This window comes from Ostrea edulis, chromosome 2, assembly GCF_947568905.1.
Source record: "Ostrea edulis chromosome 2, xbOstEdul1.1, whole genome shotgun sequence".
NCBI lineage: Eukaryota > Metazoa > Mollusca > Bivalvia > Ostreida > Ostreidae > Ostrea > Ostrea edulis.
The window spans coordinates 543783-562866 of record NC_079165.1 but is presented as its reverse complement, the minus strand read 5'-3'; the positions used below and the strand labels follow the sequence as shown (position 1 = coordinate 562866).

The 19084-nt window shown below is 37.1% G+C and overlaps 1 protein-coding gene across 2 annotated transcripts in view; it reads left to right on the top strand.

Moving 5' to 3' along the window:
* LOC125667162 (hemicentin-2-like) overlaps positions 1-17645 on the top strand; it is a 145235-nt gene extending 127590 nt beyond the window's left edge. For both annotated transcript variants that reach the window (XM_056157243.1, XM_056157241.1), the window contains 6 exons: positions 827-885; positions 8345-8366; positions 9804-9868; positions 10365-10386; positions 11170-11246; positions 15175-17645. In XM_056157243.1, coding sequence (XP_056013218.1) covers positions 827-885; positions 8345-8366; positions 9804-9868; positions 10365-10386; positions 11170-11246; positions 15175-15263 — 334 coding nt within the window. In that variant the 3' untranslated portion in view covers positions 15264-17645. The remainder of the gene's footprint in view (positions 1-826; positions 886-8344; positions 8367-9803; positions 9869-10364; positions 10387-11169; positions 11247-15174) is intronic.
* Positions 17646-19084: the final 1439 nt, after the last annotated feature.

The window sequence follows — 19084 nt, the reverse complement described above, 5'->3', positions numbered from 1 at the left end:
TTATCTCAATAGTGGTAGTCAATTTTCACGACTTCTATCATATGCGGGATTAGGAAACATTGCAGAGTCAGTAATATTCCTGTGAAAGATCAATAAAACAAATATCTTTAAAATATAATACATAATGCGAAATTATGACACTCGCTATTCTTTGGTAGTTGAAGCCTCAGGATGTGGGGAACTAAACGTATCATATACTGATAATTCAATGAAGTTTTTCAGACTGATGTAATTTTTCTAAGAGTGTGTGGGTATTTATGATAATAACCATGATTACCTTGCCAAACTAAAATTCGGAAATTGAGCCATATTGATGATACATGTACATTCGAAACGTAACTAATGTCAGTGGAAAATGGATCCTTGCTCGTAAAAAGACGAAGATGAACAGTGATCAATCTCATAACTCCCATAAGGAATACAGAATTAAGAGTTGGGCAACCTTGGACCCCTATATATACCAGAGGTGGTATCAGGTGCCTAGGAGGAGCAAGCATTTTGTCCACCGGTCACACCCGCCGTGATCCCTACATGCATATCTTTATCGGGTAAACGGAATACCTGTTGTCAAAATCAGTGTGTAAAGAACGACCTTACGATTGATATGAAGTACATCAGGCAGCATTTGCCTCAATGATAGGTTGTATTGGATAGACCGTTATAGCAACTATAAAATATGCAAAATGCTAACTTTAAACTAGACTGTTTGATTATACATTCTAAATGCAATCGTATGTTTCTTATATAGTGATTCTAGGTCACAGTTGACGTTGTTCGTATCAACATCAATATGACTTCCTATTCCGGTTTTTATTTTATTTTACAGAGACAAACACTTAAAAATGAGAGATGCAACTAAAGAAGAATGTAGTATGTCAATGGGGGGTAAGTGTAACAAGATCTAGTTCCCATGTCGGCGCACTTCATTCACCAGGGCAGGTGAAGATGCCAGTAAAATATGGGGAAATAAACGAATGATTTTCTTGAATGTGAATAAATTAATTATATTGTTTGTATACTAAAGACTGTGCTTGAGTAACCTGTGGTATTATTTTTTTTTTCGAATCGGTAATGCGCTGTAGATATGATTATAGCAATCTTTCGGATGAATCTTATTTTGGGGGATCAGATGCAATACTACATCAAAATTACTTTAACTGACTTTAACAGTCTGTTGGAATTCCCATTGGCACGAATTGTGCTCCTTTGTTAACTGACCTGTTTTTATATTCATATGAAGCAAAATTTATTCAAAAACTTCTACTTGAGAAGAAAAACTCTCTCACTGTGGCCTTCAATTCGACAATTCGATATACCTATGACATTTTGTCTATTAACAATAACAGCTTTCATTCATATGTCGATTTGGTATATCACTGTGAGCTCGAAATAAAGGACACCACAGAGTCATCCACTTCTGCTTACTACTTAGATATTTTATTGAAAGTAGACATTAACGGCAAACTGACAACTCAACTGTATAACAAACGGGATTATTTCAGCTTCTACATCGTAGACTTCCCATCTTTATGTAGCAATATTCCGTTATCACATGAATATGGTGTTTATATCTCTCTACTGATTTGATATGCAAGAGCTTGTTCTGCGTATAGTCAGTTTTTAAATCAAGGTAAGCTACTGACAAACAAATTGATGTTGCAGGGGTTTCATCAGTCTCGATTGAAGTCAGCATTTCGGAAACTCTATGGTCGTTATAACGATCTAGATCGTCAATCTGCTTGCTCTGCGTATTGTCAGTTTTTGAATCGAAAAAGGCTACTGACAAATAAGTTGATAGTGTAGGAGTTCCTACAGCTTCGTTTGAAATCAGCATTTCCCAAATACTATGGTCGTTATAACGATCTAGTCTGCCAATACAACCTATCATTGGGTCAAATGCTGTCTGACGTCTTTCATACTGATTGTTAAGCCGTTCTTGGCACACTGATTTAGACTGCGGATAACTCCGTTTACCTGATCAGGATATAGCGCTCACGGCGGTCGTGAACGGTCGACAGGGGGTGCTTACTCCTCCTAGGCACCTGATCCCACATCTGGTGTGTTCAGGGGTCCGTGTTTTCCCAAGTATCTATTTTGTATTGCTTGTAGTAGTTATGAGATTGATCACTGTTCGTTATCTTCACCTTCCATTGAAAGCGTTTGTTGCAGCTTTAGCTTAGTTATTATTCATTTAATCCAAGATGCAGACAAGATTAACAAAATTGAATTAAACCCAGATTTATTATACATAATGCAGTCAACATTTTAGCAGATCTATTAGACAATATACAATTTAGTGGCAGGTGTTGACACAATCCATTTAACATGAAAATACTATCCCTGCGGTCAACCCGGGGAATCACTAAGCACCCAGGGATTACCTCCCTTTAACACTGGCGCAAAGCGCCCCCACAGGTAACTGTGGTGGGAACGGACCTCTTGGTACCACCTTACAAGAGTGAATGCCACGTACGATGATAATTTCAGTTCTGACTCAGGCTCTAACTCTATCCTGTCTCCCCTGGTACACACCTTGGTCATTGTTAAGACCCCCAGGGGTAAACCCCAAATACTTGCCCTTGGTACAGCAAGGGTCAAGCCGGTCCCACAGGTACCACTGAGGTGGCCCCAAATCCTCCTCAGTACTGAGAATAGATTCTCCAGAGTTTTGAGCCAGACATGAGAGAAATTTTCATTTGTGGTAATCCCCGAATTCCGCCAAATGTGCTTGTCTATACGAGCACACCTGCCACAGAGCGTTATGTGAAATTAGGATATCTAGAAGAAGTATAAAAATTAAGCTGCCTAAGAGATTGACGGGCTCACAAGAGGATCGGGGGGGGGGGGGGTGTTTAACTTACTTTGGGATTTCGAGATCATCAGGGTAAACTTTAATGTGGTGTTTGGACAACAGGAAGGTTTCCAGTCCCCTTTGTAAGGTATTGAGGAATGCAGAGTTACCCAAATCATTAAGATGAGTTCCGTCGAACCTGAACAGCTGCTTGTCGGCAAATGTAATGGAAGGGTAACGAATCACAAACCCTCCCTATTGTTTGATAAACTGTTTAACCTTACGATTGATATTCTTCCGAGCTGCCTCGACTTTAGATGCGTCACTGGCATTGTGCCAAAAAGACGTGGTAACATATCCGACCATATAATAGACAAATTGGGGGCTAAAAGTTTGCATCGCAAGAATGAGCATTTGATGGAGTGGAATAGCTCCAATGAAGTGGCCAACCCAAGGTCATTGGAACCGAGGTGAACAACTAAGTAATCAGGAGGGGGGTTGGTTTTTAGTTTACTTTCGAACAAGGGGTCGAAGTCTTGCCATTTCATTCCCCTGGTGCCGAACCATTCTATGGACAGGTTGTTGAGTTGCAGGTTCAAGTGTTTTCCTCCAGGACGTTTAAAGGCACTGCGTGCAGCCCAGTACACAATGGAAGAGCCAATCACCCATATGGTTTTCTTTACACTTAGAAAACTTGAGGTACGTTAGTACTGTGAGTGAACCAGTGAAAAATCAGCAGTTAATGTTCGGGAAATCTAATGTAAGTGGCATAAGCACTGGATTTCCACCTACCCCAATGTTTGATTGTCTGATCTGAAATGCCCCTCATGGCAGCCTCAGTGCAGCCCCAATCCGAAAAGAATGTGATTTGAAACATGCAGTGCTAATTTCACAAAAACTCAGCGCTTTAGCCACCAATGCAGCAAACTGATAACGCGTGAGGGGATTACCGTCAAAATGTATTAGGAATGGACTATTTAGTGGTAATGCGGGGTTCCTTATTGCTAAGTATTTGCTAATAGCCGCCACCGGGCAAGCCACATCACCTGTCTTTGAGAGAAATGAAGTACATGATTTGCCCAGCTGGTCGGTTTTGGATTGCCGGATTGTGAGCTTAACTTTGGGCTGGCCATTTAGTGTGACTAATTCGATATCCCTACGCTGCAAAGGACTTGGGCTAGTACTCTTAAGCGATTGCATGGTTAATTCACCTACTCGCATGAATTCAAAAAATGCTAGACTAAAGGCCGCCTGAAATAGGAGCGTTTCATAACTAGATGAACAGACGTTGACTAGTGCCGTGATGATCTTAAGAAGAATTTTGTACGTGATTGGAGCTCGAATATCCCGCTTCCCTGCCAGTTGGTTTGCTCCTTCCAAAATCTTAGCGACCATAAAAGATTTAGTATTGTCCGCCATGCCCTGGATTTTAAAAATGTGTGATAAGCCTGATATGTAAGTTCTCACACTAGATGGGGATCGACCTTTGAGAGACAAGTATGCCAAGAATTGCACAATATGTTCTAAAGGGGCTGGCCAAATTACTGGTAGTTGAAGGTGATACCTGAACTGATTGAAGATTTCGTAAGCTGTATCATAGGTCTGCCTGGTTTTGGGAGCTACCGATGCCTGGAGTAATCTGTTGGCCTCCTGGCTTAAACTTGCCAAATTTCTGGGGGAAGTGGGGTAGGCATCGGATCTGCCTGCGGCGCTAAAGTCCGAAAACGTGACCACTGGCAACGAGAAATTGAATCCGCTATAGCATTTGATTTGGTATGTATGTATTCAGCTCTAAAGTTAATATTGAAAGTCATAGTTTTAAGAACGAATCGCCTTACCAGAACCATGACATCTTGGGATTTGGACGTTTGTTTGTTTATAATGTGAACTACTGCTTGATTGTCAATATGAAATAATATCCGTTTGTTGGCCAGTAATGGCCCCCAAACTGTTAGGGCCGCGACGACAGGAAACATCTCCAAGAAAGTTAAGTCCTGAAACCTACCTAGCGTATCCCACTGTTTTGGCCATCTGCCAAAGGCCCATCTACCTTCGAAAAATATACCAAAACCGCCAGACTCACCACCCGCACTGTCTGTATAGAAATTAATGGTTTCGTTAGCGCACCATAGCCTATGGGGAAATAATGTAATACCGTTGTAGTTCTGAATGAATAGCAACCAAGTTTCTAAATCCAACTTCATAGCGAAAAAAACTCTAATTTTAAAACTAGATTTCCTAATACCTACAGTGGCGTCTACTAGTCTGCGGATGAAGGCTCGGCCTGGGGCCACTACTTGACAGGCGAAGTTTAGCGACCCGATTAATGATTGGAGTTCCCGGAGTGTGATTTTCTTAGTATCAATGCAGAATTGAATTTTTTGACGTAACTCAACGAGTTTATCCTGTGGTAATCGCATATGCATGGAAATGGTATCAAATTCAATGCCTAAGAAAACTAAGCAAGTAGTTGGCTCCACAGTCTTATCCTGGGATATAGGAACCCCTAAATATTCGCACTGTTGGTGAAATATTTCCAATGTGTATCCGCATGTACCCTCTTGTTTTTTACCTCCAAATAAAAAATCATCCCGATAGTGGATAATGTGATGGTTACTGGATTTCTTAGTTATAAGCCAATGCAAGAAAGCGCTAAATTTGTTAAAAAGTGCACACGAAAGCTTGGAACCAAAGGGTAAGCACTTATCGTAATAATATTTGCCATTAGATTTAATGCCAAGTAAATCGAAGTCGCCTGGGTATATGGGTAGTAAACGGAAGGCACTCTTGAGGTCGGATTTTGCTAACAATGCCCCTTGGCCTAGTTTTTTAATCATAAGAACAGCTTCATCTACGTTACTATATTTGACCGTACAAATGTGTTGATCGATATAATCATTGACCGACTCAAACTCAGGGTATGACATATGGTGAATTAAGCGTTGATCACCATCTTTTTTGGGGACGAGGCCGACCGGAGAAACTCTGAGTGTAGGAAAAGGAATGGCGTCATAGGTACCAGCCATTCTGCCCAGCTTAACTTCTTTATTTAACTTCTGCTCTACTAACTGGGGTGCTGAGCGTGCAGATTTTAAGTTCTTGGCTTCTCGGTGTAGTCTAGGACCTGCATAGTGCAAGGGGAAGCCATACTTAAAGCCGTGCCTAAGTTGAATTTGATCCGATAAATGGGGATATGACAAAAGTGCGTTACATAATTCGGAGTATTTAATAGGTGTGCATGCCAAGCTATAGAGATTATTACTGGGGACAGTTTGCTTGAGGGTGGGGTCCCCCACAGGCTGAGCACCGGTGTCGAAACCTACAGGGGTTAAAGAAACAGGAGCCCCTGTTGAACGCAAAACAGACGCCTGCGGCCTTAGTTGTATTGTTGGCTGCTGCAGTGGCTTTGGAACCATATCCCCCTCCCTGGGAGTTAGGACCCTGGGTGGCTTGTGGTTTTCGACTGAAGTTGTTACGAAAAGGGGCCTTATTCCCACTGTCAAATATTTGGTTCGACTGATCAGACTGTGGGGAGGAAATGTGCATAACCCATAATTCGGAGTCTACAACTCCCCATGGTAGGGTGGGGTGCCGCTCTTTTTTGAGTCGGAACTGTTCGTCATACTTGGCCCACCCGGAATGCCCCGATCTATTTGCTGCCAGGCGAATATTGTGCATATATTTAAGTAGTTCCTGGCCTTTGTGTGGAGACTTTTCCAGAAATATGGACATATAAATCATAAACGCCGTTGTCCATGTATGGATGCTATTAATTGTCTTGAGTTGTTGTTTCTCTATGGTAATTTGCCCATTTCTTATTACCAGTTCACCCGTAACATGGGGCTCGGTGCGCAAGTCACGTGCTTGTTTCAATAATAAATGCAAGTCAATGTATTGACCTGCCCATATTTTTGACTTAATGGTCTGCGGCACATGCATACCTATAGGATCAAAGATGCTTGCATCTGATACAGGCCGACTGACCTGGACCTGTTCGCCAAACGAAAGACCCGTACTAAATTCACAAGATCTGCTTTTACCCGATACAGCGAAATTAGTATCGGAATGATACAAGCCATCAGTATCTGGGTCGGGCCCAGCAAAATCAATAATGTTACCTGATGCACCCACCACACTCGCTCCCGGCTGTGGGTTGATAACAGAGCCTTCCCTCTTGTCAAGGGGCTGCGGTGGCGTGGTTGCACAAGCTGCAGGAATGGGCCTGGGGGGCTGTTTTTTCTTTACCGGTCTCGTAGCTCTTATACTGGGCCGAGACGACGAATCAGGCATTTTTCTGACTTTCGACAGCTTTGTCGTTCTGGTTGACGTAGTCGCACGTCTCTTTTTTGGAGGCATTTTGTCTGACGGTAGTCGATTGCGATTGTGATGTGACAACAGTTAAAGATGGCCGAATAATGTGATGAATGATCCGGGTCACTAGGCTTGACACGTAATAATTATGCTCGGTCGCTAAAAGGTTTGGAATTCAGGAACAAGGTTGCAGGAGTTGTCGCGCCTGCCCATAGATTAAAGGCATTTATCTAAATAATGATAAATGGCATTATATTGATACACATAAGGGTAATGGCAGATTCATACATCTTCCAAAATTAAAATAAAAAAAAAAACCACTGGGACAAAAATTCGCTGTTCGTTATTTTTGCCTTTCCGAGATACCAAAGCAATGTACCCCCAATCTAAATATGTGCTTGAAACCCCTGTAACATCAATTTGCTTGTCAGTAGCATGCCCCGAATCACAATTGAGCAAGCTCTTGTGCATCAAATCAGGATAAAAACAGGTGATAATGGAATATTGCTACATGAATATGGGAAGTTGACGATCAAGAAGCTAAAATCACCCCGTTTGTCATAAAGTTGAGTTGTTATTTTGCCGTTAATATATATTTTCAAAAAATGTTTAGGTACGAAGCAGATGTGGATGACTATGTGGCGTCTTGTATCATGAGTGCACAGAAATATATCGAATCGGCATACGAATTGAAATCATAATTGTTAATATATAAAATGTCGTATATATATCTAAAATTTTAATGTCGAGTTGAAAGCCACCCCCAGAGATTTTTTCTTCTCATGTAGAAGCTTTTGAATAAACTATGCTTCAAAAGAATATAAAAACAGGTCAGCTAAAAAGGAGCAGAATTCGTTGTCATGGAATTCCAACAAACATATTTTTTATTTTAACTTCAGAGTACTTGTGCGTGGAATCAGAGTGGTGTTTAGCAGAGTATCACTAGATACGAATACATCTTTTTTCCATTTTTGTTTGAAGAAGCAATTGTATATGATATGACTAGTCTAGTCTTTACTTTATCGTCAGGAATGGTCGTGTTAAGTGTTAAAGTGTCATACAATGTTGATTTGAGAAATTTTGCGATTTCAAATTTACTAAAAGTTCTTTAGAATTTTTTAGAAGCCACATTTCATTTACACCGCTTCTGAAATATGTAGCAACGTAATGTGTTTCTATATTTCTATATGATAGATATATACACATTTTACTTTCACAAAAATTTCATGTTTATATTTTCAGATCAAACTGTACAGATAGAAAGGTAAATGTCAATCAACTATGATAGTGAAAACGTTTTTCTTTGAAATATATTTGAATACTATGGCAGTCAATTTGTGGTTTAGTTTACATCCCCAACATCTTAATATTCCTGAAAGAACAAATGAGCTTTTAATGATCAGAGTTTATCGTTCGTCAGTAAACCTTTCAACATCTTATAACCTATTGCACTCAATCAATTTCATTCATCAAAACAAAGCATCCTTGGGTGAAAACGTTTCCGATTCAAATCTTAACAATAGTCATGACAAGGGACATCAGAACGTTGTGGTTACAATGTGAACTTGTATTCACGTTTTTAGTATGTAAGTTTGTATCTGTGATTTTGCAGTTTTGAATATTTATTGAATATTTGATTACTGTAAGAAAATGCAGTTCCCAAGTTAAAAAGTCAATTAAGTCTTTATGTGTTTAATGGAGGTAGGTTGCTTCTTCCTGTTTTATCATGAAAGGCGATATAACGAACAGTGATCAATCTCATAACTCCTATAAGCAATATAAAACAGGGAGTTGGGTTAACACGGACCCCTGGACACACCAGAGATGGGATCAGGTGCTTAGGAGAAGTAAGCATCCCCTGTCGACCGGTCATACCCACCGTGCGCCCTATATCTTGATCAGATAAACGGAGCTATCCGTAGTCAAAATCAGTGTGCTAAGAACGGTCTAACAATCGGCATTAAACACGTCACACGGCATTGACATAATGATAGGTTGTATTGGCAAACTAGATCGTTATAACGACAATAGAAATTCCGAAATGCTGACTTCAATCGAGACTGATGAAACCCCTGTACCATCAACTTGTTTGTCAGTAGCCTGCTTCGATTTAAAAACTGACCATAGACAGAACAAGCTCTTGCGTATCGAATCAGTTGAGAGATGTAAACACCATATACAGGTGATAATGGAATATTGCTACACAAATATGGAAGTTGATGATGGAGAAATGGAAATCGGGATATCCCGTTTGTCATAAAATTGTGTTGTTAGTTTGCCGGAAATATGCACTTTCAATAAAATATCAAAGTATAAAGCAGGAGTGGACGACTCTGTGGTGTCTCTTATTTCACGCTCACTGTGCTATATCGAATATACATATGAAAATTATTGTTGTTGGTGGATAATATACCGTCAATATATCTAAATATCGAATTGAAGGACACAACAGGATTTTTTTTCTTCTCAGGTAGAAGTTTTTGAATATATTCTGCTTCATAGGAATATAAATACAGATCAGCTATCTAAGGAGCACAATTTGTGCCCATGGGGATTCCAGCAGACTGTTGGAAAACCTGATCACCAAATACCACGAAGATATTCTCTATGAGGAACTCAAGCATATCTTTTATTTCATTCAACAACCATTTGGAGTCATCCTGTCATAATGTGCAAAACAATTCTCATTTTTATCTTTCAGAGGCCTTTATGAAGAAGTGACAGAGAGAGAAAATGTTAACCAGTACGAGGGTCTCAACAGAAAAGGTCGTGTACAAGTTTTTTTTATAATTGACACTGATTAAAACGCAGTCAGTTAAATCTTGTTTTTGTAGTAATCATGGTACGATTTTTCGTTGTCAGCACGGTTTACCATATCCGAATCCAAAATGGTACGGATTACCAAATATGTTTTCAGAACTTAATAACTTCAATTTATTATCTTTCTACGATTTTATTTCACAATCATATTGGTTTGGAAGTTTTCTCTAAATTTGTCTGATTTCTATAATTTTGGGGAAAAAATAATTCTATTTCATCCCGAACCGATCATGGTACACACTCTACACCAACGTCTGTAGACACGCTTAAAACGAAACCTCTTTTCTCCATTCAGTACATCAGTGTATTATTCTTGTTAACAAAATAGATTATTAATATTTTCCGTTTTTTCGTGGTGTTGTGATATTGATCGCTGTTCGTTATTTTCATATACCAAACAGTTGTATTTTGTGTTGAAGAACTATATTCATTTCTTAAACAGAACAATCAGAAAGCGAAGAAAGGTAAGATTAAATATCTATATCGTTCTCTCTCTCTCTCTCTCTCTCTCTCTCTCTCTCTATCTCTCTCTCTCTCTCTCTCATACTTTGTACTTTAAATGCATGTAGTAATCACCCTGTCTGTCTGTTCATTTCACAAGTATTGAATGCAATAAGCATATATCCAAAGAATTCGTTTGTTTATTGGATACGTCTCAAAATGAAAAAAAAAATGTATTATTGTACGGTTAAATGCACTTCAGTGACAGAGGTATCACGATTCATTCCTATGAGCCTTGAGTTACTGTGAAATCAATAGATGTCTCTGAGGATCATTTTTTCGTTAGGTACCACTATTCCGTGAATTTCAAACCACAGGAAACACACAATTGATATATAGAAACGATATCTATGAAATGTAATGTAAAATCTCAACAATCCAAGAACATTGTCTCACACAAATTAAATGATGCCACAGTTAATGTTATCATATTTATCCGTGGCGACTTCCAATCGACTTATTTCATTGTCAGCATTAATTTTGACAATGGTAATAGATTGTACTTGTATATTGAGGTCAAAGGACAAGGTTTACAAGGAGAAAATGGACATTAAGATCATGGGGATTTGCTTACCCTAATACGTTATATTAAGTGCATGGTAGTCATTCGTGGGGACAACACCTCTAGAACTAGGGTCTCTAGGTCAAATGGCAAGATCAAAATGTTACGAGCGTATCACAGGACCCTTGGTCTCTTCCCCCGGTCCACAACGTAATTCGTTATTTACAGTCATATATTATTGTAGAAAAACGTATGAGAGCATACAAGGATCCAGTGTTGAAAATAAATATGAGAAACTTTCAACTGTTATTGATAAACAAGGTATGTTTATTCATTCCATTCTTGTAGTTTTACCCCATGGTCACTTGGAACATATAGTACAATGTCCCTCGTATATTATCACAAATCCTGCTTAACTATACACATGTATATATGCAATGGATATATGGTGAACTATCATAGTAATCAATTTTGTAGTCATGGCTATTGATAATGAATCCACGTTTTCATCAATCGTGAATCAACGCCTGAAAGTGGCATATTATTTACATTTTTTGTTAGACTAAGTAATATATATTCTAAAATTCTGAAGTACCACAGGGTCGACGTCGAACAGGTTTGTCATATGCATAGGTACATGTAAACTGTTTGATCAAATTGAGTAGCTGTAGTTCATTACAATACACAAATGATGTAAAATTTATCTTTAGAATTACGGGGAATGGATGTTAAACGAGACATTCTCTAGATTTTCTTTGCTTGGATAGATTGTTCATTCCTTCTTCTATCGTACATTCTTTCGTATCATTACGGTGTATGAAACCGAGGGTCTAATGTCATAACATTTAACATTTTTTGCCATCCAAATGTATTGAACCGTTTTAAACATATCCCTGCGATGACCAATGTGATTGAATCTATATGATAAAAGTTTTGATTGCATGTTGTTTAATGTCCCATTCAATAAGTCTTCACTAATGTAGATGTGTCATAAACTCCGGGTGGTTTATTATAATGTTGTGCGAAAGACATGCTGCTTTAAATCTATTATATGCAATGCCAGATACGTGGTGAACTAAATATTGAGTGACATAAATTGCAAAATGCATGGTAGGGTCCTTTTACACCAGGTATGTTGGGTTGAGGTGTCAATGGCGGTCGACCATCGGATCCCCTGGGGGCAGGAACTGGTATTCGCAAAACTTCAGCTGTGGTCGATTGACCCTCGGATAACTCTTTATAAACATCGGGGAGAAGAGTTTCTTGTAGACAGTGTCAGGATATGGCAAAAGAGATCAATCTGATGTAGAGACTTAGTACCTGGTACAGGACATATACATGACGAACCCGACAGTTGTCCGATTAATTTGTGGGACGAATTAGGATGGTTGCCTGTTAATCGCCTTGTATTGGCAGACAAAACAATGGTTTTAAGTATGAAAGGTTTATACATATAGATGTGCTTATAGTCAAAGGTTTAGCGTGGGGATTACTAGTTCTGCATGTCCTTATAAGGAAGCAACAGAAGACTAGTTTGATGAAGGGCTTTATAAAGTGACCTCTTAAACCGATGCGTTATTTGCATAATTTTATTACCACTTCGCGATCGCGGACTTCAGCTTTTTCTAAGGTTTCTCCTGACAGAGCAAAACCTGAAAATACACTACTTCAAATACCTTTCACTCTAACATATACAAACAACAACAACGACAGCAGGAGACAAAAGCAGGGAAATACTGTTATCTTCAACGCGTTGCGTATACTTTTTGGGGTACTAAAATCCTTAGTATATTACGATACCAAAATATACATCGGGTTCGTATTCTTTATAAAAGATTAAACTGACGAGAAAATGTTTCTATGAATATCAAGGAAATTGCATAAAATATAGAGAGATTTCCGAACAATATCGTATGTTTCATGCGGCGTATTTCGTTATACCATTTCTCTTTCAATTCATTTGTTTCTCTTCCATATGTACATGTCATTATCAACATTTTAACACAACATGTACTCTAATATATTATAGATATTATTTACGAAATTAAACTATCACCACCATGCTATTATAGCATCTAACATCAAGACATCAAGACATCAAAACAGGCAACACTCCACAGTAAAATCACCGATTTTCTCTTAGAGTGTAACGCGGAATGTTGCCGGGTTTCAAATACGGGGGATGTTTACTTGTGTGTAACTTCAACGTTACATCCAAATAGTTGACCACCTTCTTGTTGACACTTATAGTGATACGGAGACAATGATTCTCAAATATCTTGCAAAGACGTTGTTTTATTTTCACTGTGACTTGTGCGTTGTATTTTGTAACACCTACTCCGTCGTCTCTGTATATTCATACGTTCAATAGATTACCGAACTCGGCTTTGATTACTGACAATGATGGAACTTCGATGCGTAACTAAGACCATTGCGGAGTAATTGCTCAGATATGCTGGGATAAAAGTCCACGGTATCAAAACAAATGGATGAAGATGAACTCTTGTTAGGTATAATATCGAACCATTCCACTACGGATATAGTTTTTCGCCATAAGTTGTATCCAGTGGCTGCCGCTACTGTTTTTACAATGCATTGTAGTTTTGATTTACTGATTTTTCCGAGTTCGGATTTCGTCGGGTTGATGAGACGGCATTTGGGGTCATTTTCAAAGTTTTCTTTATGATCTTTCAGTGTTATGAAGTATTCTCTTTCGGCTATACGGTCGATTCTGTCGCTCATACCTAGCTGCTTATACGGTATTACTGATACAACTTTTTATATTACTGCTAATATAATTGTTGGAAAATGCGATATTTCCGGCAATACATTATCGAAGGAATATAGATAGGGCGACCATTGTCTATAATGTACATTTTATATTGATTTCTAACCGAAGAAATAAGAATCGTCGCCCTGTATGTACTCTTGTTATTCGCACCGCTCTACGAGAATATCGGTGATTCTCTCTCTCTCTCTCTTTCTCTCTCTCTCTCTCTCTCTCTCTCTCTCTCTCTCTCTCTCTCTCTCTCTCTCTCTCTCTATATATATATATATATATATATAAACAGTGCATCAGTACACCTGAATACAGACAAATCCAGTTAAGTGCACACCTGGAAACGTGTGGTAAAAAACGATTTAACATTTTCCCATTTCATAAACTCAGATGTACTAGTGCTATTCAGAGACTGGAAAAAGAAAAACATTTCATTGGTATTCTAAAGCCAAAACTTAATAGTCTTTTATAATTGCCAATGGGTTTCCCGTACTTTTTCCAGATCATTGTTGTACATTATCCATGACATCACAATATAAACATTTAACGTTCCGCTTACTTTGACGTCATAATCACTGTTACTATGATACTGCTATGTATACATTTTTGTAAAGCTTCTGAAGATGTAATGAAAGCGCTAAAGTCTTACGGAGGGTTTCTGTGTTTTCTTTGCATATGTTTTTAATATTATTATCCGATTACTGAGACTCTATTTCAATTTTGGATATATATATATATATATATATATATATATATATATATATATATATATAAGCACTAAAGTTCCAACAACACCCGATACCTGAAAGTCTCGGATCCACAACATGGATACGAGGTCAAATACAAAAAGTTATACAAAGCATTAAAATGACCAACGACACGAACAACCAGATCATTTTGGATCAGCTCTTTGGACGAATAAGGCATGTCCTAATTCGCTCCACTTTTAACATTGATTGGCAAGCCTAAAGACCCCAAAAAATGTAGTCTGCGTTGTAAATACGTTTGTAGATTAGTGTAGTTGTAGTGCTAGATGTATTTATATGTAGTTATTATTCTCTGTTGATATTGGCCACATTATGTAATTCTCTTCTTTTCGTTTGTCCTGAAGAAGGGACGGGTCGTCCCGAAAATTTCACAATCTGGTTGTTCGTATCGTTGGTCATTTTAGTGCTTTGTATATATATATATATATATATAAAGTTTATAGTTATCTATAGTTTTTTATCAAACATCAATTTAGTTTGTAACTGAATTAATCAATTAGCTATAGACTTAGTCAGTAGACAATTTGTGGAATGAGGCATATTAATTCTGATTAAATGAGTAAGCTGACTCCGATGAGCATTGTGACTCACGATATTCTTGCTTGAATTATTAGCCATTGATCTCAAGTTCCATATTATTTTGAACTACATTGTTCCTTGATGCAGATTCTGGTGACAAATATCAAATCATTTGTTTCCACAGACGATGATGGCAAAGATCCGACTTCCACACACAACCGTCCGATGTCAACACCTGCTGATGTGTACATCAATACCTCATTTCAGAAGTAGTGATATCAGGGAAGGTGCTCTGGTGTTGTACTTACCAAATACACAATCTGTTCAATCTTGAATGAACAGAAAAGTTTAACATACAATCAATGTATATACAAAGATTTTCATATGTCTGACAAACTAATGTTAGCCTATTATATACCGGTATGTACATAAAATGACATTTACGATTTATATAGAGATAATATACTGCGTTCATTTGAATCATATTCTTCTAAAATCACGTATACAAGCTACATGTTTATATACAGCAGGTTGTTGCTGGTATCTTGTTTTGGAAATATGAATATAAAAAAACTTACATGCATACAAAATAGACACTCCTATACTAACACAGAAATTTAACTACAATTGAACAAATATATCTTTTGATTTTGCTGTACCATGTTGTAAGCGCCCATACTGTATTTTCGTTCCTTCTTCCCATGGTCAATGGAGTTTTAACGTTATCACATCTGTATATGAAAATGTTTTCACGCATTACTTTATAATGACATTAAGTTTTAACGTTCGGTGTCTTATGACGACGAAATTTGTTTTTTCCCGTATTGCTTTACTATGACATCACAAGCTTCTGAAGATTTGAAATGAAAGCTTTCAGCAGCAGTCCATGTAAAAAATCATGCAGAAGGTGACATACTGATAATCTTGGATTTTAATGAAACTTTCCATAACTCTTCATAATAATGATATATGAAGACATGCAGAGTAAAAGCACTGTGCGACAATGGTTGTTATGGAAAATGAAACGTTTGTGTTTCCATAGCAACAACTGTATAGGGTTTTGTAAAGTGCAGAAAGACATACTTCTTAAAATTTGTCTAAAAATGAAAATACCATTTTTTCAAACATAATGATAATTTATTTAGGCGAGGTAAAGGTTACCTCAATACATAAATGTACAATACTAATGAAAAACTGTTATATGGTATCTGTAAATGACTTTGGGACAGGCATTATTTTAATATTTATCAATTTTCTGTTAATTCGACAATTTTAAGGTATTTTAGATACATATTACTTTAGTTATTCGAAAAGTGCCAAATTTTGATACATATTTTCTAAACAATCAATACCAAGTGTAATCAAAATCGAAAGAGTCGGAAACGCACATAGTAACGTCTGTTAAGCAACTCTTTCAGGCCCATTTTCAACACAATAAAACAAGGATATGTGCCATATAAGCACTAAAGGGATTATATTCAATGAAAATAAATACAAATCACTAGGCTTCACATTAGTTTACTGATATTTCAGACCTATTGAACACATACGACTTCAATCATGTCACCATTGCAACTGATTCTCCTTACCAACGCACATGAAATTTCAAGTTGTATGATTATATTGCGCCGGAATGAGAACCTAATGCAAATATACCAATATATGATTTTCCAATGAGGAGATGAGGTTTAACAAATATCACCATAACAACCAATTTTCCCTAGCAACAAGCATGACATTTCGAACTTTACAATTCAGTTGCTTTCAAATGAGAATATAATAGAAATATATCAACAAGCAATTTTTTACTGACATGTTGGACCCATGGAAGACGAAATATTTACACATATCACCATAGCAACCACTTTCCCTAGCAACACTTAATTTTTTATTAGTACAATACCATTGCACTGAAATAAGAATATAATTGAAATATATCACCATATGAATCATGATTCTTTACTGACATGCCAGACCCATTGAAGAGATTGAGTTTAAATATATCACCATATAATTTTCTCTCTCTCTCTCTCTCTCTCTCTCTCTCTCTCTCTCTCTCTCTCTATATATATATATATATATATATATATATGTGTATTACATCTTTGAAATTATTTTACATTCACGCTTGAGGCTGTCTTTAGGTACAATTTTGCTGCAAGTAAATGTTCCGTGTACTCCTCGAACTGGGAAATCTTGTCATTATCTGGATTAAAAGTATACATGCTTCTCAGAATTCATATGAGGGTTTCAAACAATGCAGTTCCATCTGCAGCCAGATTGTGAATTCTTTTTAAGCTTCTGATACAGAAGAAGTAGTTAAAATTCTAAACAGCATCGCCCTAGAAAGAGGATGAAATAAGCTTTTTCGCAACAGGACTGGTAAATGTATATTTGTACAATGGTTGAATGATAGGCAGTCCTGATTACTTGTGGAAGTGTTGTGTACTGTGAAGGCGCATTTCTTTTATACTCAATGATGTTACCTGAAAATAGTTTTGTGATTTGTGGTCAAATTTCTGGATGATGGATCAAAGACATTGCTTTTATTTTATTAATATTTTTTTTTTGCACAATGTCAAAAATGCCTATTCATTGAAACAGATATTTTCCATAAATGTATGTCAGTTGCTATTAAAAAATATTTTACTTTGAGTAATCATGAGATGTATTTTTTCAGAGTGCAGTGTGAGTTATTTCAATGAATGTTAATCATATCCATTTGACCAAGACATCATTTGACATTGTTGATATTTATTGTGTACCTGATAACAAAGCAGGATTTAAAGAAGTCTAGTGCATGCTTCAATTTTTCTTTAGTCATTTTCCAACAAATACGCTTCTCCTTTTCTTGAAATACAGCACCTATTTTAAAGAAGAAAACATATAACATATTTCGAAATTAATTACAACTCATCATCTGATGTCAAACAAAGGGATCTAAAGATATTGAGCAATATTTCTAATATCAAGATTGATTCGACCTTCGTCTTTGATCTTGTGGCCCCAATACAAATAAGAGGCATGTCGCATTACTCACCAGAGTCATCTTGGCCCTGTTGTGGTGAATCTTAAAATATTGGTTTGCAATTTTCATTCCAATGAATAATTTTAACCCTATATTGCAGTCCAAACCTAGCCCAAAATGTTGCGATATAACCTACTTGAATTCACAAAACATGAAGATGGCTCAATACCAATATGACTAACATGGCCCTGCTGCTCTTGAGAAAAGATCTTTTTAAAGATCTTCTTTCAAGCATACATGTCCTATAAATGTAAATTTTGATTCATTGAGCAACCATAAATCAAGGATTCATTATTTGGAGGAAAATGAAAATTCAATGGAACTTAGAAATGTTTGCAAAATGGTATGATTTAGTGAAGTTCTGTGACACTTACACCGTCTTAAACATTTCTTTCAATGAGTTTTCTGAATAGTCTAATATAAATTTCCAATTGTGTTTCACCCCTAGCCCTAAAGCCTAGAATTGAACATACAAAAACTTGAAAACCTGTTCATGCATGCAGATTGATATGTCTAGACTTGTCATGGACATATGTTATTGAGATTGATATTTTTAAAGATGTTCCATACATATACTCAAATAAAACTGATCAATTATTGTGCCATACCCTACTTTCCAGGACCACAATTTGAACAAACTTGAATGTGCAATATCTATTAGTTTAACCCTACTATTAGTAGTAGCCCTGGTTTTTTTAAGAAGATTTGATTTAGAAAAATCCCAGTATACTTTGATCCCCTATGTTGATCGAACCTACACTATGTCAAGGAAGCTTTCTTTTAACTTTTCTGGCCTAGTGTTTTTTAAAGGATTTTAAAACAAACCTTCCCTGTCTTTGTTTTTTTTTTATTACTGTGGACATTAGCTTTCATGGGGATTCAATTTACATAAATTGTTGGGTACCTTTATCCCTCAACTTTCAAATAACAATTAAATACACAATTTATAAAATGTTTCAATCTACAGAAACCATATTCACGATACTACATCCCAATAGAACTGTAAAATATGGACAATTCACAAATTGGTCCCAGTGAATTTAAATTATTCCCTATTTCTTGATTA